At 38.2% G+C, this 17,515-nt stretch overlaps 1 protein-coding gene across 1 annotated transcript; it reads right to left on the bottom strand.

Annotated features, from left to right (window-relative positions):
• LOC18775459 (disease resistance protein RPM1) lies at positions 7,632–12,599 on the bottom strand. The gene is made up of 3 exons (XM_020565308.1): positions 11,298–12,599; positions 8,037–9,634; positions 7,632–7,900 (listed from the first exon to the last, which is right to left on the bottom strand). The coding sequence occupies exons 1-3, from the start codon at positions 12,402–12,404 to the stop codon at positions 7,882–7,884; spliced, it is 2,724 nt and encodes a 907-aa protein (XP_020420897.1). The 5' UTR covers positions 12,405–12,599; the 3' UTR covers positions 7,632–7,881.

Raw genomic sequence — 17,515 nt, forward strand, 5'->3', positions numbered from 1 at the left:
GTCACGCAACATCTGTTATGTTGAATTGGGAATGGATTTAATTTTGTCGTATCTTTTAATCACCCTATGTTATGTTGAATTGGGAATGGATTTATTGTTTTCATGCTTGGTTTCATGTATATGTTGGTTTCTTGCTTGGTTTCATATATATGTTGTGTTCTTAATGGGTTTTGTGTTCTTGAAAATAAACTGAGACACGACGAATTTTAAGGCGTACGACGACGATTACACGACGGTGTTTTTAAACTACCGTCGTTGTATTACTTATACACGACGGTTTTTTCATAAACCGTCGTTTGTATTACGTATAATAGACGACGTCTGTTGAAAATCCGTCGTCTATATATGCCAAATACGTCTGTTTTTGATTAAAACCCGTCGTCTCTGTTGTTTATTACTTGCGATTAGATCATTGTATAATCTGCTATAGTGATGGTCATTGCCTGTATTTTCACTTTATTATAGATAATAGGTTATAGTGTCGGAGATGGATAAGTCATGGATGCACTCGGATAGAAGATCGAAGGCATATGAGTTTGGGGTGGAAGCATTTTTGAACTTTGCTGTAGAAAATCTTCTAACTACAACACATATCCGTTGTCCATGTGTTAAATGTGTTAATTTGAAGTTGTTTGGGGTTGGAATTATAAGGGATCACTTATACTTTAATGGAATTGACCAAAGCTATAAGAATTGGACATTTCACGGAGAACCTTGGGAAGCAACTACTAATGCTAGCAGAAATGTTGAAGAAGATGATGGCCATAGTAGGTACAGTTTTGTGTCTGAAGAAATTGATATGGATGATAATGATTTTGGTGATTTTGGTTCGGATCCGTATGAGTTTGCCAATGTGATTGGGGATGGAGATCAACCAGTGTACCCTGGTTGTAGAAAGTACACGAAGTTATCGGCATTAGTGAAGTTGTATAATTTGAAGGCAAAACATGGGATGAGTGATGTCTGTTTTACAGAATTATTGATACTTCAAGGCGATTTGCTTCCAGAAGGAAATACAATACCAACCTCCATGTATGAGGCTAAAAAGACTTTGTGTGCATTGGGGCTGAGTTATGAGAAAATGCACGCATGCCCCAATGATTGCATCTTGTATAGGAAGGAGTATGAGGATTCAACTAATTGTCCTACTTGTGGTATCTCAAGGTGGAAGGAAGGCAAAGATGCAATCTTGAAAGAGGGTGTGCCAGCGAAGGTGGTGTGGTATTTTCCCCCAATTCCAAGGTTTAAAAGGATGTTTCAATCACATGAGACAGCTAAGAGTTTGACTTGGTGGCATGTTGCTAGAAAATCAATTGACGGTCAGATGTCTCATCCGGCGGATTCCCCGTCTTGGAAACTTCTTGATGATAAATGGCCTGAGTTTGGTAATGAGCCGAGAAACTTGAGATTGGCTCTTTCATCTGATGGATTCAATCCCCACAGTTCTCTAAGTAGCAGATATAGTTGTTGGCCGGTTATCTTAGTTACATATAATCTCCCTCCATGGCTGTGCATGAAACGAAAGTTCATGATGTTAACCTTATTGATTTCCGGTCCTAAACAACCCGGAAATGATATAGACGTCTACTTGGAGCCTTTGATTGATGATTTAAAATCCTTGTGGGTTGGGATTAGAGGAGTGTATGATGCACATAATGGAGAATACTTTACACTCAGAGCTGCATTAATGTGGACAATTAATGATTTCCCCGCCTATGGAAACTTATCTGGTTGTGTTGTTAAAGGATATAAAGCTTGTCCAATATGCGGCGATGATACACCTAGTCACAGGTTGAAAAATGGCCACAAAATTTGTTACATTGGGCATAGAAAATGGTTACCAATCAATCATCCATATAGGAGGCAACGTGCAGCTTTTAATGGGAAACCTGAATATGGCATACCTCCAGAGCCATTAACCGGAGAAGAAGTGCTGCATATGGTTGAAAATGGTGACAGAGTTTGTTGGAAGAAGAAATCAATATTCTTTGATCTCGAGTATTGGAAATACCTTCCTGTGAGGCATGCCCTAGATGTTATGCACATTGAGAAGAATGTTTGCGATAGTATCATTGGTACATTGCTGGAGATCCCTGGAAAAAATAAAGATGGGATTGCTGCTCGATTAGATTTATTGAACATGGGGGTCAAAACTGATTTGCAACCCGAGTATGGAGAAAGACGTACTCGTTTGCCTCCTGGGCCTTGGAATTTGTCAAGAGCAGAGAAGAGAGAGGTTTGCAATTCTTTCTATGGTATGAAGGTCCCTGAAGGTTATTCTTCAAATATTAAAAATCTTGTATCTGTACAAGATTCAAGACTTCTTGGCCTTAAATCACATGATTGTCATACCTTAATGCAACAATTGCTCCCTGTGGCAATTCGTTCTGTTTTGGAGAAGCCTGCAAGGTATGCAATAACTCGTTTGTGCTTCTTCTTCAATGCTATATGTGCAAAGACTGTTGATGTTTCCAAGCTAGATAAGTTGGAAGAAGATGTAGTAGTTACTCTGTGTTTGCTTGAGAAGTACTTTCCCCCTTCATTCTTTGATATCATGGTTCATCTAGTAGTACATCTTGTCAGAGAAGTTCGTCTATGTGGGCCAGTATATTTTAGGTGGATGTATCCGTTTGAAAGATATATGAAAGTGCTGAAGGGGTATGTTCAGAATCGTACTCGTCCCGAAGGTTGCATTGCTGAGCGGTATATAGCTGAAGAAGCGGTAGAGTTTTGTACTCAGCATTTATCTGATGTTAGTACAGTTGGAGTGCCTTCAAGCCAAAAGATGGGAGTTTCAAAGCCATTATCAGGTTGCACAGTGAGCGTAGTTGATCAGGACCTGTTGAATCAAGCACATCTATATGTCTTGGAGAATACGGAGGAAGTCCTACCTTATATCGAGTACGTATGAGTTTTATTCTTTAAGTTTCCATTTAAAATTATTTCTTATGTTTATCTTATATATTTGGGACCGTAATGCTTGAATTTTTCGTGTCATGTAGGCAACATATGATCCACATCAAGACTGCTTATCCAAAATTTAGAAAGAGAACAAAGTGGCTGCAGGATAAGCACAATAGCACTTTCATTCAATGGCTACGCTTCAAGGTATATGTTGTTGAATAACGTATTTCTCTTTTAATTTTCTTCTTATTTATATGTTAGGATGAATTAAGATATGATTAATTTGCAGGTTCAAAGTGAAGTTGAGGAAGACAATCATGGCGTATCAGAAAATTTAAGGTGGCTAGCAGCTGGTCCAAACATGTCAGTGCTATTATATAGGAGCTATCTTATTAAAGGTATTAAATTCAATATCAAGGCACAAGATGATGTGCGGACAACTCAAAATAGTGGAGTTTATTTACTTGCACATACCATGCAAGTTGCTAGTGCCAAGGATAAAAACCCAATTCTCTCAAATATGGGTTTCTATGGTGTCATTCAAGAAATTTGGGACCTTGACTACCAAAAGTTTACAATCCCAGTCTTTAGGTGTGATTGGATAGATAGTTCTGGTCTTGTAGTCGACGAACTTGGATTTACCCTTGTAGATTTGAGTAAAATTGGACATAGGAATGACCAATTTGTTTTGGCTTCTCAAGTCAAACAAATATTTTTTGTTGACGACCCGATGCATCGTGGTTGGTCGGTAGTGTTATCAATGCCTAGTAGAGAATATAATGATGTTATTGGTGATGAAGTATTAGGTGATGTGATAATTGAGTGTGAGCCATTTACTAGAGGGATGCCAAATGTTGACACATTTGATGAACTGGTAGGTGAGTTAGGCGGTCAAAATATTCGAGATGGGTGTGAAGATATATGGATTGAATGATGCTTATGTAATTGGCAGTGTATGACATTAATTTTGTAATATATTGTAATGTGATTTCTTCACTTTCTACGTTCAAATAAAACACGACGTTATTGTGAATCAGTTATTCAGCATATTTACCGACGTCTTAAAGCAACGTAACAATGAAGAACCACGACGCTATTGTGAAGCAATTATTCAGGATATCACGTCGGTGAAGGATAAAGAACCGCCATGTAATTCAAAATAACACGACTCCAATCCCATAATACCGACGTCTAAAAAACGAGATATATAATCTGAACGTTAAAAAATACGACGTCATCATACATTTTCCACGTCGCAAGTTCTTTTATAAACGAAGAGGAACGAAATTAATTCCGACGGAAATTCATTATAACCGCCGTCTAATAACAATTAAACGACGTTATTTGTAATACGGCTCCCATCATAATCTACGCCGTCTATATGTTCTGTAATACGGCTCTCATTTATTTGGAACCGACGTTGTTTAGACGTTCAACGTCGTCTATATTATTAAGTGCGTCGTGAGTAATGAATACATATAAATACAACGTCGACTATATAAATGTATACGTCGTAAATAATGACACTGACAACTATTTCCACGTCATCTTTTTTAGAAAAATCGAAGTGGAAAATTTATTTCACGACGGTTTTTTGTAAATAAGAGACGTTGTAGAACTTTAGCAGACTAAACACGTCTGTTTTTATTGTTTTCCGACGTTGTTGTATTTAACAACGTCTAATATTTATGGTCGTTGTTTGTTTCTGAAAATAGGACGTATAAATTTTTTAATACGACTCTCATATATTTGTAACTGACGTTGTTTAGTTTTTCAACGTCTACTATAGAAACACATACGTCGTAAATAATGACACTGACAACTATTTCCACGTCATCTTTTATCGAAAAATCGAAGTGGAAAATTAATTGTACGACGGTTGTGTTTATATGTGCGACGTAGTAGGTATCAATAACGTCGTCTTCTAATGTATTTAAAGACGTCATATGTTTTATTGTCGTGAAAATTATATTTAACGTCGGCGTATTTTTATTGTCGTCGTTGTATGTCTATCTTGCGGCTTTGTTCTCTTAATATGTGTCATATTTTCCCTTTTTAACGACGGTGTTTTTAGAGAATTGGTCGTCTATTATCATCCTCGATTGCTTTTTTTAGATCTTTTTGCAGTACAAAGACGTCGTTTTGTATTTTTTGATGACGTTGTATTGTTTAACAACGACGGTTATTTAGCGTCGTGGTTTATGAGGGAAAAGATGACGGTGGATTCCACGACCATTGAAAAACCAAATACACGACGGTGATTTACCGTCGTCTTTTTGCTTTTTTGTAGTAGTGTCTATTAAACAATTGAGATGTGCCAGGGTATGAGAGAATTTCAAAAGCTGCAAATACAAAGGAAGGATGGGAGAAAATTCAGACGACCTATCAAACAAAGTGTGAAGAAAGTTCGACTCCAAAATTTAAGGAGAGAATCTGAGAAGTTGGAGATGCAAGAAAGTGAAAGCATTGAGAAGTATTTTACAAAGGTTACAAATTGTTAATATAATGTCATCCAATGGGGAGATTTTGGAAGATGCAAGAATTGTTGACAATTGACAGAAACCAAGTCTTAATGAAGGGAGACATTTTCGCAGCCTAGATTGCAGAAAAACTTATGTGAAATGGGGATATCATTGTTTTGCTATTTTTGGCCAATCATTATATGCCAAGTGGGAAAGTTATCCAGCATGGCATGCAGGGATTGGCCGAAGATAGCAAAACAATGCTATACCCGTTCCACACAAGTGTTAGGCGGTGAATGAATCTTGCATATATGTTTGGGTTGCATGATATTCAAAATTTGTTTTGGTGTATTTTGAGTTTTGATTGACTGCTCTTGTGGGCAAAACCAATATCCTAATTCCTAAATATTGGATTAACCCACTTGGATTATACTTCTAACTTCTTTGACTGTTTTGAATTTTTTGATAGTTTTTTTTACATGTGATCCCTAACCAATGGGGGGATAATGTGGTATGTTTCTTATACATTTTCACTTAATTTGAAGCATACTCAAACGCCTTGTTTGGATTTATGATTAATTGTGGTGATGTTGACTAATAATTTTAGTATGACTTTTGTCTGCTTTAGTTTTTAACATGTTAGTTTGTTGCCTTTTTAAGATTGGTACTTTAGATGTCATGTTGATGTCTTTGATTATAGTGTTGGAGTAAATATATGTTCTTATCATATTAATTAAGAAGTGAAACAACTGATTATTTTTGGAATACTTGCAATAATCTAAACTATTAGATGAAGGGGGTGTCTCTCACACACGCACACTACCAAAGTTTCAAGGGTTTTAAACTTAAGATCACTGATCTACAAATAAATACCTTTTTTTACTGAGCAAGAATCGAACAAATGAAAAAGGCCAATTTCTTTTTTCACAGTGATTCTATGGACACTCCATTTTAGTCTCTGGACACCCAATCAAAGACAAAGTTTATCCGTTAGCAAACAGACTTGAAGAGCCCAAGTCCAATCGGCAATGAGGAGCGATTTTATATAAGGCCAACCCAAAAACCCGTTGGCCTCAGCGATTCTGCATACAGATTCAGCACCGCTGCATCTACGGTCATGATTTGAAAAAGAAAATGGAAGAAAATCAGTTATGGTCCTTCCGAGAGTCAAAAGGAGCTTGGGTCTTTTTTGTGAGAAATGCTCTGAAAACTGAAAATCAGCTTCCCAAAACCCTTGGATTGGCTGTGGATTTTAGAGGGTAAAATTTCCCAAATCAGCTTTCCTTTGCAAGGTTCCAATGTCGACGAAGAAGCTCCACCCCAAGCACCACCTCCCTGAAGAAATTACGGTGGCATTCTCTCATATTCTCCGACCCACAGTTTGCTCAATCCCATTTCAAGCTAGCCATCGCAAAACCCCCACCCAGAGACTCCTCATCTCCACCTACTATCTACTCCAATCCTTAGACCCGGAAAGAACGCCGTCGTTTGGAGACACCAACAATTCTTCGTTCAAAAATCCCAACGACCTCTAGAAGCCATGTAGCAAAATTGTTTCATATCATTACCTTATTCAAATTCAATATGGCTAAATTTGGTAGCTCAGACTTCCAGTCAGATCAAATGAACTTCTTTCTTCATGAAAGTTGTTCATCAAGAGGTCTATTATCACGTATCCAAATTTGAGAGCATTTGGACAAGCGTAGCATTCTCAGGATATCAAATACTGAAGCATGTTCACCTGCTCGATTTGCCAATCAACTTGCCCAATTTGCCCAAATGAGCAACTTGCAATGCTCAAATGAACTTCCTTCCTTCATAAGGAACTTGCATGTTCATTAGGTTGTTCATTTGTTCATGTTCATTAAGTTGTTCAAATACTGAGTATTTTACGCCTTAAATTTACAACCTAAGAAATACTTTAAAAACGAAAAATATATATATCAAATAATAAGAGAAGAAGACATAATAAATGGAAGGGTTGATGAAGGAGGTGATCACTTACCTACATCCGAGATGCCAGTATGGCTATTCCAAATCAATCTCACACATTACAATGTTTTAGTTTTCTCACGTGGTAATGCGTAATTAGCTTAAGATACCGCCACAATGACATTTCCGTTGTATGAAAGTTTTCTCATGGGTGGGAGGGTTCTACAGGGTTTCTCATTTTCTTTAAGAGATGTTGGAAAGCAGTTAAGAATACATAGCCAACCTGAAAGTACAAACACAATTAAATAACATAAAAGAAAGTACAAACACACCGAACATAAAAATCCCATTGCCTAATCTTAAAAGCTAATCATAGACATACATCTGCCAATTGCTGAAGTGACGGATGCATACTCGAATATTATTACATGCAAATTAAAACATGCGAAAAAACATCAACTTGGTATTATTTGATTTTTCAAAACGGGCAAATAAGTTCTTCCCACCAAGACGAACAAGTCTTGGGGGGTCAAAATCAGACGAACAAGTCCTTCCCACCACCACCAAACTCATGGGTAAATCTTCAATCGCTGTATATGTTTCTGCAAAATATATGAAAAGACAAAAGCAATATTGTAATTAACAAACAAAACATCCATTAACAGAGATATGAACACAAGTGCAATATTCCAAATCATTAAGTTTAGGAAAGTCAATGAAAGGATAAAAGATACTTACGTATATTTCTTACATCTCTCGTCGACGAGAAGCATCCTTGGATGATCCACACCTCCTTCTTCTATGGACTCCATAAACTGCTCTGAAACATTATGAAATATGTATCGTTGTAGTTTAGTAAGGTGCTCAATACCCTGTGGCAATGTTTCTAATGTCAAGCAACGACGAATGTCTAAGAACTCGAGATTTGACATCGCCCCTTTTTCTATAGTTATCTTATTTAATAATGCGAGATTCTGCAACCGCAAATACCCAAGCTTCACAAAGCCTCTGCTGAAACATAACTCTTTCCTAACAGAGGCATCTTCAAGGAAAAGATAACGTAGAGAGGGTAATGCTTCAATATGACGTAGTAAATCTTCTTCAAGTCTGGACCCACGCAGATTCAAATATGCGAGAGAGTGGAGTGAACAAAACCAATGTGGTACCTTTTCCAGTTTGCCGATCAAGTCAAGTCTATCAAGGTAGGGAGGCGGTGAAGACAATGCGTTAACTCGAAGAAATTCCTCTCCATCAGCTACAGATAAAAACAACCGGGAAAGGACCTTCATCTCTTCAATTGAGGCACATAGGTCCTCCTCGTCTCTTTCTTTCACATTTGTAATGCCAAGGAACGTAAGCTGAGTCATACTTCCAATAAGTCTAATAATGTTTCCTTCTGATTCAATATATGCCAAAGTTTGTAATTTCTTCATCTTACTAATACTTGATGGTATTCTTACCCCAATAAAATTTCGGGAAATGAACCTGCCCACAAGTAAATGGCGCAAGTTTATCAACTTGGAAATCCCTCTTGGAAGTGCCACTATTTTTGTCAGCGTGACATTCAAGGTCTGAAGGTTGCGGAGCTTTCCAATGGATTCTGGAAGCTCCGTAATTGGAGTTCCACTCAAATTTAAATATTTTAAATTAAATAAGGACATTAGATTGTCTGGCAGATAATCAAGTGGGACATCCTCCAAATCTAGAACCTTCAACAATTTAAGGTCAAAAGATAATTTATTTGAGAAAGAGAATGAGGATACGCCAGTGGCAAAGACAAGAAACGAACGAAGCCGTGATATACCTGTGCATGATCCAATTTCTCCATTAGTTATTTGAATTGACAAACGGGGTGCCCCAGTTTCTTCTACTGCTGTTTCACTCCCATCATGTACAGCGCAAAACTTTTCTTTTTTTGCTATAGACAGAGCAATCTCCCTCAAAAGATCATGCATCTTACATGCTGGGAGTGGTCCTCTAAACCTTTGTTGTAGCATGTTACGAAAAATGAGTAACATAAGATAGCTATTTGCAACTTCTTCTGGCGTGAGCCCGTTGACATGTTCAACAAATCCTTCAGCGATCCACAATCTTATGAGCCTATTATTTGTGATCACTGTATCTTCGGGGAAAAGGGAACAGTATAGAAAGCACTGCTTCAATCTATATGGCAAATCATTGAAACTAAGCAACAAGATGCTCTTCATAGGTTCTAGCAAAGAATTATTTGTGAGATGCCAATTCAAGCTATGGTAGACAGTGCTCCACTCTGTAAGTGAGTTCTTAGAAGACATGAGACCGCTCAAGGCTACGATCGCAAGAGGTAGGCCTTCACACTGTTGGCGTGACTTGTGGATATTGACTTACTTTCCTTACACACCAAGAATTCCTATTATAATTGTAATGGATTTACTTTAATTTCTGATTTCCTACTGCAAATAGATTTAGGAATTTATTATTTACATGCCTATTTAGGTTTCGTTGTATTATAAATATGACCTCCTACAAGGAGAAGAATACACAGAAAATTCCCACAAACAAATATTCTCTCATAGTTTTAATATTTTAGCATGGTATCAGAGCCAGGTTCGATCTAGAGACCTGTGCTTGTGTTCTTCTTGAAATTTAAGTGCTCTTCTCCCCCCTTGAGAGGGGGGGAGGGGAAGTGAAAGGGATATGTTTATTGACCTATCCCAATTACCTTGACGTATTTCCATGAAGATGTTGCTTATTTCTTGACTCCGACGACCCCTTCTCTTCAAGGGGAGAGGAGGATTGAAGAGAAGTTGTGTATGAGTGAATTAGCTAAAGTTTCTATGGAAGAATTTATTGTTGCCATTGTCTCTACTGCCGTGCTCATGGGGTTTCGGTGTTCTGCCTTATCTACAGCCGTGCCCACAAGATTTCTGTGTTTTGCTATGTGCCCTATTTTTTAGGGTTTGCTCTTGTGTTTCCGCTGTGAACTTTGTTTTAGTTTGTCACTTGTTTCACTCGTGGTTGACTAAAAGATCTTCTCTACAATTGTTACTTCTCAAGTATGGTGTTCTGTGACTCGCTTGTCAAGTTGAGCGTGCGAAATATCTTTGCCCAACTTGAGGGGAAGTGTTGGCGAGTCCTTACTTAGTTAGAATTTTGGTTCCTTATTTCATTAGAATTTTGGTTACTTACCAATTATATTTTGTCCTATTGTAATAGAGATTATTTTATTTAGTGTTATGGGGGTTGATGATTTTTTCAACCCTCATGGAGGTAGCACCACCGACTCATTCTCTCATTCTCCACCAACCATCATTGAGTTGAGTGCCCAGATGGCTCCGCTCCTACAGATGCAGACTTTGACCCCGAACCCGATCCAGAATCAGGATCCCTTTTTGATGACCCCGACCCCGACCCCGACCCCGACTATGACGACGACAACCCCGACCCCGACTCCGAAGACGACCCCGACCCCCACTCCGATGATGACCCCAACCTCGAATTTGGCTCTGATTCAGACCCTGATCCCGATTTCAACTCTGACTCCGGCCTCGACTCAGGCTCATATTCCGATCCCAATTTCTACTCAACTGTATCCTATGCATCTTCCGCTGCACAGATTATGACTTCTCGACTAACGACCCCGACACATGGACCAGATTGCGCATTTTGTGAAATCCGAGGATCAATTGGCGGATATTTTGACAAATGCGATTTCCAGTAAAGCATTCCACAATTCACTAGATCAGTTGGGCATTGGCGACATCTATGCACCAACTGAGGGGGAGTGTTGGCGTGACTTGTGGATATTGACTTACTTTCCTTACACACCAAGAATTCCTATTATAATTGTAATGGATTTACTTTAATTTCTGATTTCCTACTGCAAATAGATTTAGGAATTTATTATTTACATGCCTATTTAGGTTTCGTTGTATTATAAATATGACCTCCTACAAGGAGAAGAATACACAGAAAATTCCCACAAACAAATATTCTCTCATAGTTTTAATATTTTAGCACACACTTCTCCACAAGTTCCCGAGCTAATGGAAGAAGTTCAGGTGAACAAGATTTGTTAGGGTAACTTGAGAATGCTTTCATGCTAAAGAGCTCCCACGCATCACCCCTTTTCAGCGGTTGAATCTTGTGAACATGGCTTTCAACTCCAAAAGAAGAGGATGCTATGTCTTCTCTTCGAGTTGTAAGCATGACTCGACTTCCAAGTTGTTTATCTGGAAATGAAAACCTTATTTTGTCCCAAAGGTGGACATCCCACACGTCATCCAATACAACTAGGTACCTTTTAGTCTCCAAGTAGTTCACCAAAATCTCCAGCAATTCGTTATAACTCATGGCATTTATGTCTGCAGGGACCTCTTCCTTCATTGCTTTGTGGAATTCTTTGATCAATCTTCTTAGTAAGTCTTCAATCACATAAGACTGGGAAACAGTAATCCACGCATAGCATTCAAAATGTCTCTTTACAATGTCATCTTTGAAGGTCCTTGCAACTAGAGTTGTCTTCCCTGATCCTCCCATCCCGACCACTGACACAACAGTTTGGTGCTTCACTTCATCCATCAGCCATCCCAGTAACATGTTCTTATCGCCTTCAATCCCGACAAGTTCATCCTCCTTGTGATAAAGAGAAGACTCCGCTTGGTTCCGCGCCCATCTTCGAATATCCTCAGAAGTACTTTTTCCTTCTACAGCTGCAGCACCACCATATCTCTGATTTCTCTCTGGAATAGCTCTAATGGCCACGGTGATTTTCTGCAACTTGTTGGCTATTTGACGCTTATACCAAAGGTTCTTGGGAAAGTGAACGGTTCTGCGGATCCACCTTCCAAATCGACCGCCGATTTGCTGCTCGTACATGTGATACATGAATTCGTCAATGATGTTTTCAACATCATTGGCCAAGTCTCGGAAGCTTGCGACCCACGCTTTCTGTACTTGTGTGTGTGCTTGCTCTCCGCGGTCAGCATCCTCTAGGAAGGATTTCATGAATACCAGCTCCTGCTTAATCACATCAACTTGATCACGAACACCCGCTATGGAGGCTGCTTCACTCTCAAGAATGGCTACAAATTTGCCAATGAATAGGTCTGCTGAAACTGACACCATAATGGCCTTATTTTGGTATAAGCTTAATCAAAAGAGCACATCGATCACATCTGGAATTTATTATAGGGAAGGGAGCAATCAATCTGTTGAAATTTAATGCTCATTTTTTATACAAAATTTTAGGAAAAATGGAAGTGTAAAAGATGGATGAGGGATGTCTGCTTGATTAGGAAGATGAGCCAAATATTCTTTAACTATGCTACAAGCCTACAACAGCTTAACTTTTATTATTGCTCAAGACTATTTGTCTGGTTGTTGAGTGCTACCCGAAAAAAGTAGATTCCATCTTCTTCTCTTTTTTATAAGAGAAAAATCGAAAAAATAGATTCCATCTCGCTATGGTTCTATTATTGCTGAAACCGAAACCGAAAACTTACAGAAAAGCAGAGAGAGAGAAGAATCGGAGAGAGAAATAAAAGAGAGAAAAGGAAGAAGAAGAGAGGGAGACAAAAAGGAAAAGGAAGAAGAATAAAGAGACGGAGAGAGAAAAAGGAAGAAGAAGAGAGAGACACAAAGAAAAAGGAAGGAGTCCGGATCTGCTGTGGTTCTATCCTTGGTGTCCCTTTACTTTATTAGACACGTGTCCATCCACTAACAGAAAATTAAGTTCTATTTTTTCACTAATACTAATGAAATACCCACCACCAATGCTCAGAGAAGCCAACAGAGAATCCTTTTTCTTACACGATAACAAATGCTAAAGTCTGTTCGCCCATACTATAATAAGTGGGAAGTTATAAAAGGTTCACTTTATGGTCATCAAATTAATTTAAGGGCTAAGGAGAATTGAGATAAAGTTTCACAATTGGGTAGGTGAGAAACTCAGAATTTAATACCCAGCAAGCTCTGAGAAACCCATAGCTCTGAACAAACGAGGATTGAAGGCAACGATTAACGACGGTTGAAGGCAACAGTTAACGACGGTTGAAGGCAACGGTTGAAAGCAACGCCGTTCTATAAACCCTGTCAAAGTGTTTACTTTGAGTGGAAGGGGCAAATGCGTGGATTCCGAAACAGTAAAGGGGCAAAGCAGTGGGAGGGGAAGGAGAGAAGTTGCATTCATTAGAAGTGATAGGTTCCATTTGTGGAGCAAAGCTGCACAAAGACCCCGCACAGACACCTTGCAATTGTTCAATAACCAGCATTTGGTGAGTAATTTATGGAATTTGAGTTTAGGGTTAGAGTAACGGTTTTTCCCAATTTGTACCATCAATGTTGTTGGATTTGGCATCTCTTCTTTGTGCTTCACTTGCATGTTAATTTTTGCTTGGGTATATGTGAAAAAACCAAATGGAAATAAGTCAATAACATGTCAATAATGATATGAATAAGATAATGATGTTGAATTGGAGGAGGCCCTCAAAACCTTCCACATTTGAAGCAGTACAGAGTGCATATTATCTCTCTGGTGCTAGAATATATATATATATATTTTGAAATAAATATTATTTCCTTTGTTACTAAATTTGCCTGTGAAAAATGAGATCAGATAATAAACTCATGAATAAAAGTGCAAAGCATTTGAAATAAAGGTTGATCCATGACCATAGTAAAATAAGTCAATAACATGTCAATAATGATATGAATAAGATAATGATGTTGAATTGGAGGAGGCCCTCAAAACCTTCCACATTTGAAGCAGTACAGAGTGCATATTATCTCTCTGGTGCTAGAATATATATATATATATATATATTTTGAAATAAATATTATTTCCTTTGTTACTAAATTTGCCTGTGAAAAATGAGATCAGATAATAAACTCATGAATAAAAGTGCAAAGCATTTGAAATAAAGGTTGATCCATGACCATAGTAAAATAAGTCAATAACATGTCAATAATGATATGAATAAGATAATGATGTTGAATTGGAGGAGGCCCTCAAAACCTTCCACATTTGAAGCAGTACAGAGTGCATATTATCTCTCTGGTGCTAGAATATATATATATATATTTTGAAATAAATATTATTTCCTTTGTTACTAAATTTGCCTGTGAAAAATGAGATCAGATAATAAACTCATGAATAAAAGTGCAAAGCATTTGAAATAAAGGTTGATCCATGACCATAGTGGCTGACTAAAGAAAAGCCTAGAAAGAAAGAGGATGTGGCAATGGCTTAGCAAGTAGATAGCAGAGCAGATGCTTTGCTTTGCTTCCTTCCACCATCTTTCTTATTTATTTAGTTATTTTGTGTTGTGTATGAGATGACAATAATTGTCATATGTGTGAAGTGCAGAACTTGCCTAGATTGCACTCACACTCACTAATGCATCAACCATTGATTGGAGTTTAGATCCATAAATAAAACACATACTATTGCTTGTAATTCACAGAATCATTGCATTAACATGTATTTGCACAAAATTTGTCATATTTCTTTGATGATGTTAATGCCAGTGATCAGTAATCCCTATGCGCATGTACTTAGTAAAATTTGTAATGTGCCTGGTTGACTAGTTGTGTAAATACCAATATGATTGTGCAAATACGTGGTAGTATATGTGTTCACGTTATTTCATCTTGTATTTCAGGAAATGGGATCCAACGTGCAGCTGGTATGGCCCGAGTCAGAGGCATATGCGTCACGGGTGAACAACTGCTCACATGCAAATTCATCCCTAGCTGCAATTCGAGCGAAGTTGAATACCGAACAAGTAGAATAATTCAAGACATTATGCTTTGGCCATCTTCTAAATATAGATAAGATTCAGTTTAGCGGGCAGATTGTGCATAAGGTTGTGTTGCGTCGAGTCACGGGGCAAGGTGTGAAAGATTTGGATGGATTGAGTTTCTTAATAGGATGCGACGTTGCTCAGTTCACTCGTCAGGATTTCTATTTGATCACATGGCTTTGTTTTGGGGAAGTGCCTGAAGTTTCCAATGGAGAAAGTGCTGAAATTAGACTTTAGAAAAGATATTTTATAGACGAAGGAATTACATGTAATGATTTAGAAGAAGCATTTCTGAGGTGCACAGAAAGATGACATCTACAAACTAGCTCTTGTTTACTTTGTTGTAGGGGTGGGCATCGGGACTGGAAAACTGGAACACCGAACCGAACCAGTAAAAAAAACCGAAAAAAAATTGATTGACCAGAAAGGCCAACAAATCGGACCGAAATCGGACTGAACAGGTTCCTATCTATTTCGGTTCTGATTTTACACCCTACCGCATGGGACCGGACCGAACCGAACCGGTCATATATATATATTTTTATTTTTACAAAATTTTAAAATCTAATGTCATATTTTAAATTTTATAATCATTATTTTTCCAAGTTCAACTGCAAAAAATTTATAAATTTATAAATGTATGAATTGGATTATTTGTTAATTTTTAAGCCAAAAAAAAAGTTATTTATTATAATTTTGTTATAAATTTTAAAAAAATAAATTAATAATTCGGTTCAAAATCGAAACGGGTCAGAACCGAACCGGTCGATTTTTGAAATTTTTTTTTGCCTAAATCAGATCGAACCAGACCAAACCGGACCGCGCCCACCCCTACTTTGTTGAGTTAGTGATTTTGGGAAGGGACAAGTATTTGAACATCAATGTAAATTACCTGACCCTTGTAGAGGACTTGGATGCGTTCAACAGGTATCCGTAGTGTTTGGTGTCTTTTAACAAAACCTAAGACAGTCTATTTTATGTACCAACAAAGTATACGAAAAGGAAGAGGGAAGGGAAAAAATAAGGTAAAGGGAACGAGCCAGAGAAATGAGAAGGGCAAGAAGGATAAGCATGGTGAAGTGCAAAGGGGTAGCTGGAGTTTTAAAGGTTTCACGTATGCTTTCCTGGTACATGGTAATAATGTTCATGTCAGTTATGCTTTGTGGACTTTAAAACTTAAATAATGACTTTTGTCATGTGAATTGTGTAGATTTGGTTATATGAATTAATTCCTAGATTGGCGGACCTGAATTATTGCAAGGTTGTTGATCCTACAGTTGCCCCGCGTATTTTGCGATGGAGAACTACTACGTCTGTTCCCGAGATGAGAAAGTTGAACAATTATTTTTTCCAGAGCAAAGAGGTTTGCTTTGCAGCCCTTGAAACTGTTTATAAGATTCAATGAAATTTTTAAGTAGAATGATTGAATATGACTCTTGTCTGTATTATGAAACAGTTAGTTCAGTTGCGAGCGCTATGTTCGAGTGAAGAGGAAATGAGACAACCATATTGGAGTTCGCCACAGGATCGCCCTGCTGTTGTCACGACAGAGTCAATTCCTTCTCCATGTGCTAATCTTGATGAGTTGAATAAGGTGGTAAGCGTGTTGAGGTCCGAATTGTTTCAAGTAAAGCGGGAAAAAGACGTCCTTGAGTTAAAGGTCATACGTATGGAAAAACTTTTGGACCACTGTTTAGATCCCCAGTTTAAGCAGGAAGTAAGGAGGGACCTAACTTTACTGAAAGAGAGGACGAATCGTTGTGTCGTGTCACATTTATTTAAGGGATGTGAGGAAGTGGATGACATTGAATGGGATGAAAGGCCAAGTAACAGAAATGGGGAGAGGAAAAGGAAGAGAGGGGGATTGAAGGGGGTGAAGTGCAAAGAAAACGAAGTGAGGTAGAGGAAGCGCAAAGAAAAAGAAGTGAGGGAGAGCAAGTGAAAATAAAAAGCAGCAAGGGATAGGAAGAGCAAAGAAAGAGCAGTGAGGGAGAGGAAGTGAAAAGAAAAAGCAGTGAGGGAGAGGAACTACAAAGAAAAAGCAGTGAGGGAGAGAATCTGCAAAGAAAAAGAAGGGAGGGCAAGGAAGTGAAAAGACAAAGAAGTGAGGAAAGGAAAGTGCAAAGAAACCAATGTGAGGAAGAGGATGATGAAGTTGTGTTTCTTGGCGATGACATTGGCAAGAGCACGGAGGAGACAAAGGTTGAGTTTACTCTCGAGGACATTGATTTGGATTAACCTACAGTTGTGCTATCTTAGTTGAACGTTTGGTTGAATGATGAAGGTAAAGCTGTGGAACAAGGGGTCCAATTACGGAAGAGGAATATGATTATTCTTATGTGGAAGATTATTGAAGCTAATGAATTGGTGAAAAAAACTGTGCTAGAGACAACCCGACTTCGAATATTAGACCCAATGAAGGTGATTTCACATGAT

The sequence above is a fragment of the Prunus persica genome, chromosome G6, assembly GCF_000346465.2.
Source record: "Prunus persica cultivar Lovell chromosome G6, Prunus_persica_NCBIv2, whole genome shotgun sequence".
NCBI lineage: Eukaryota > Viridiplantae > Streptophyta > Magnoliopsida > Rosales > Rosaceae > Prunus > Prunus persica.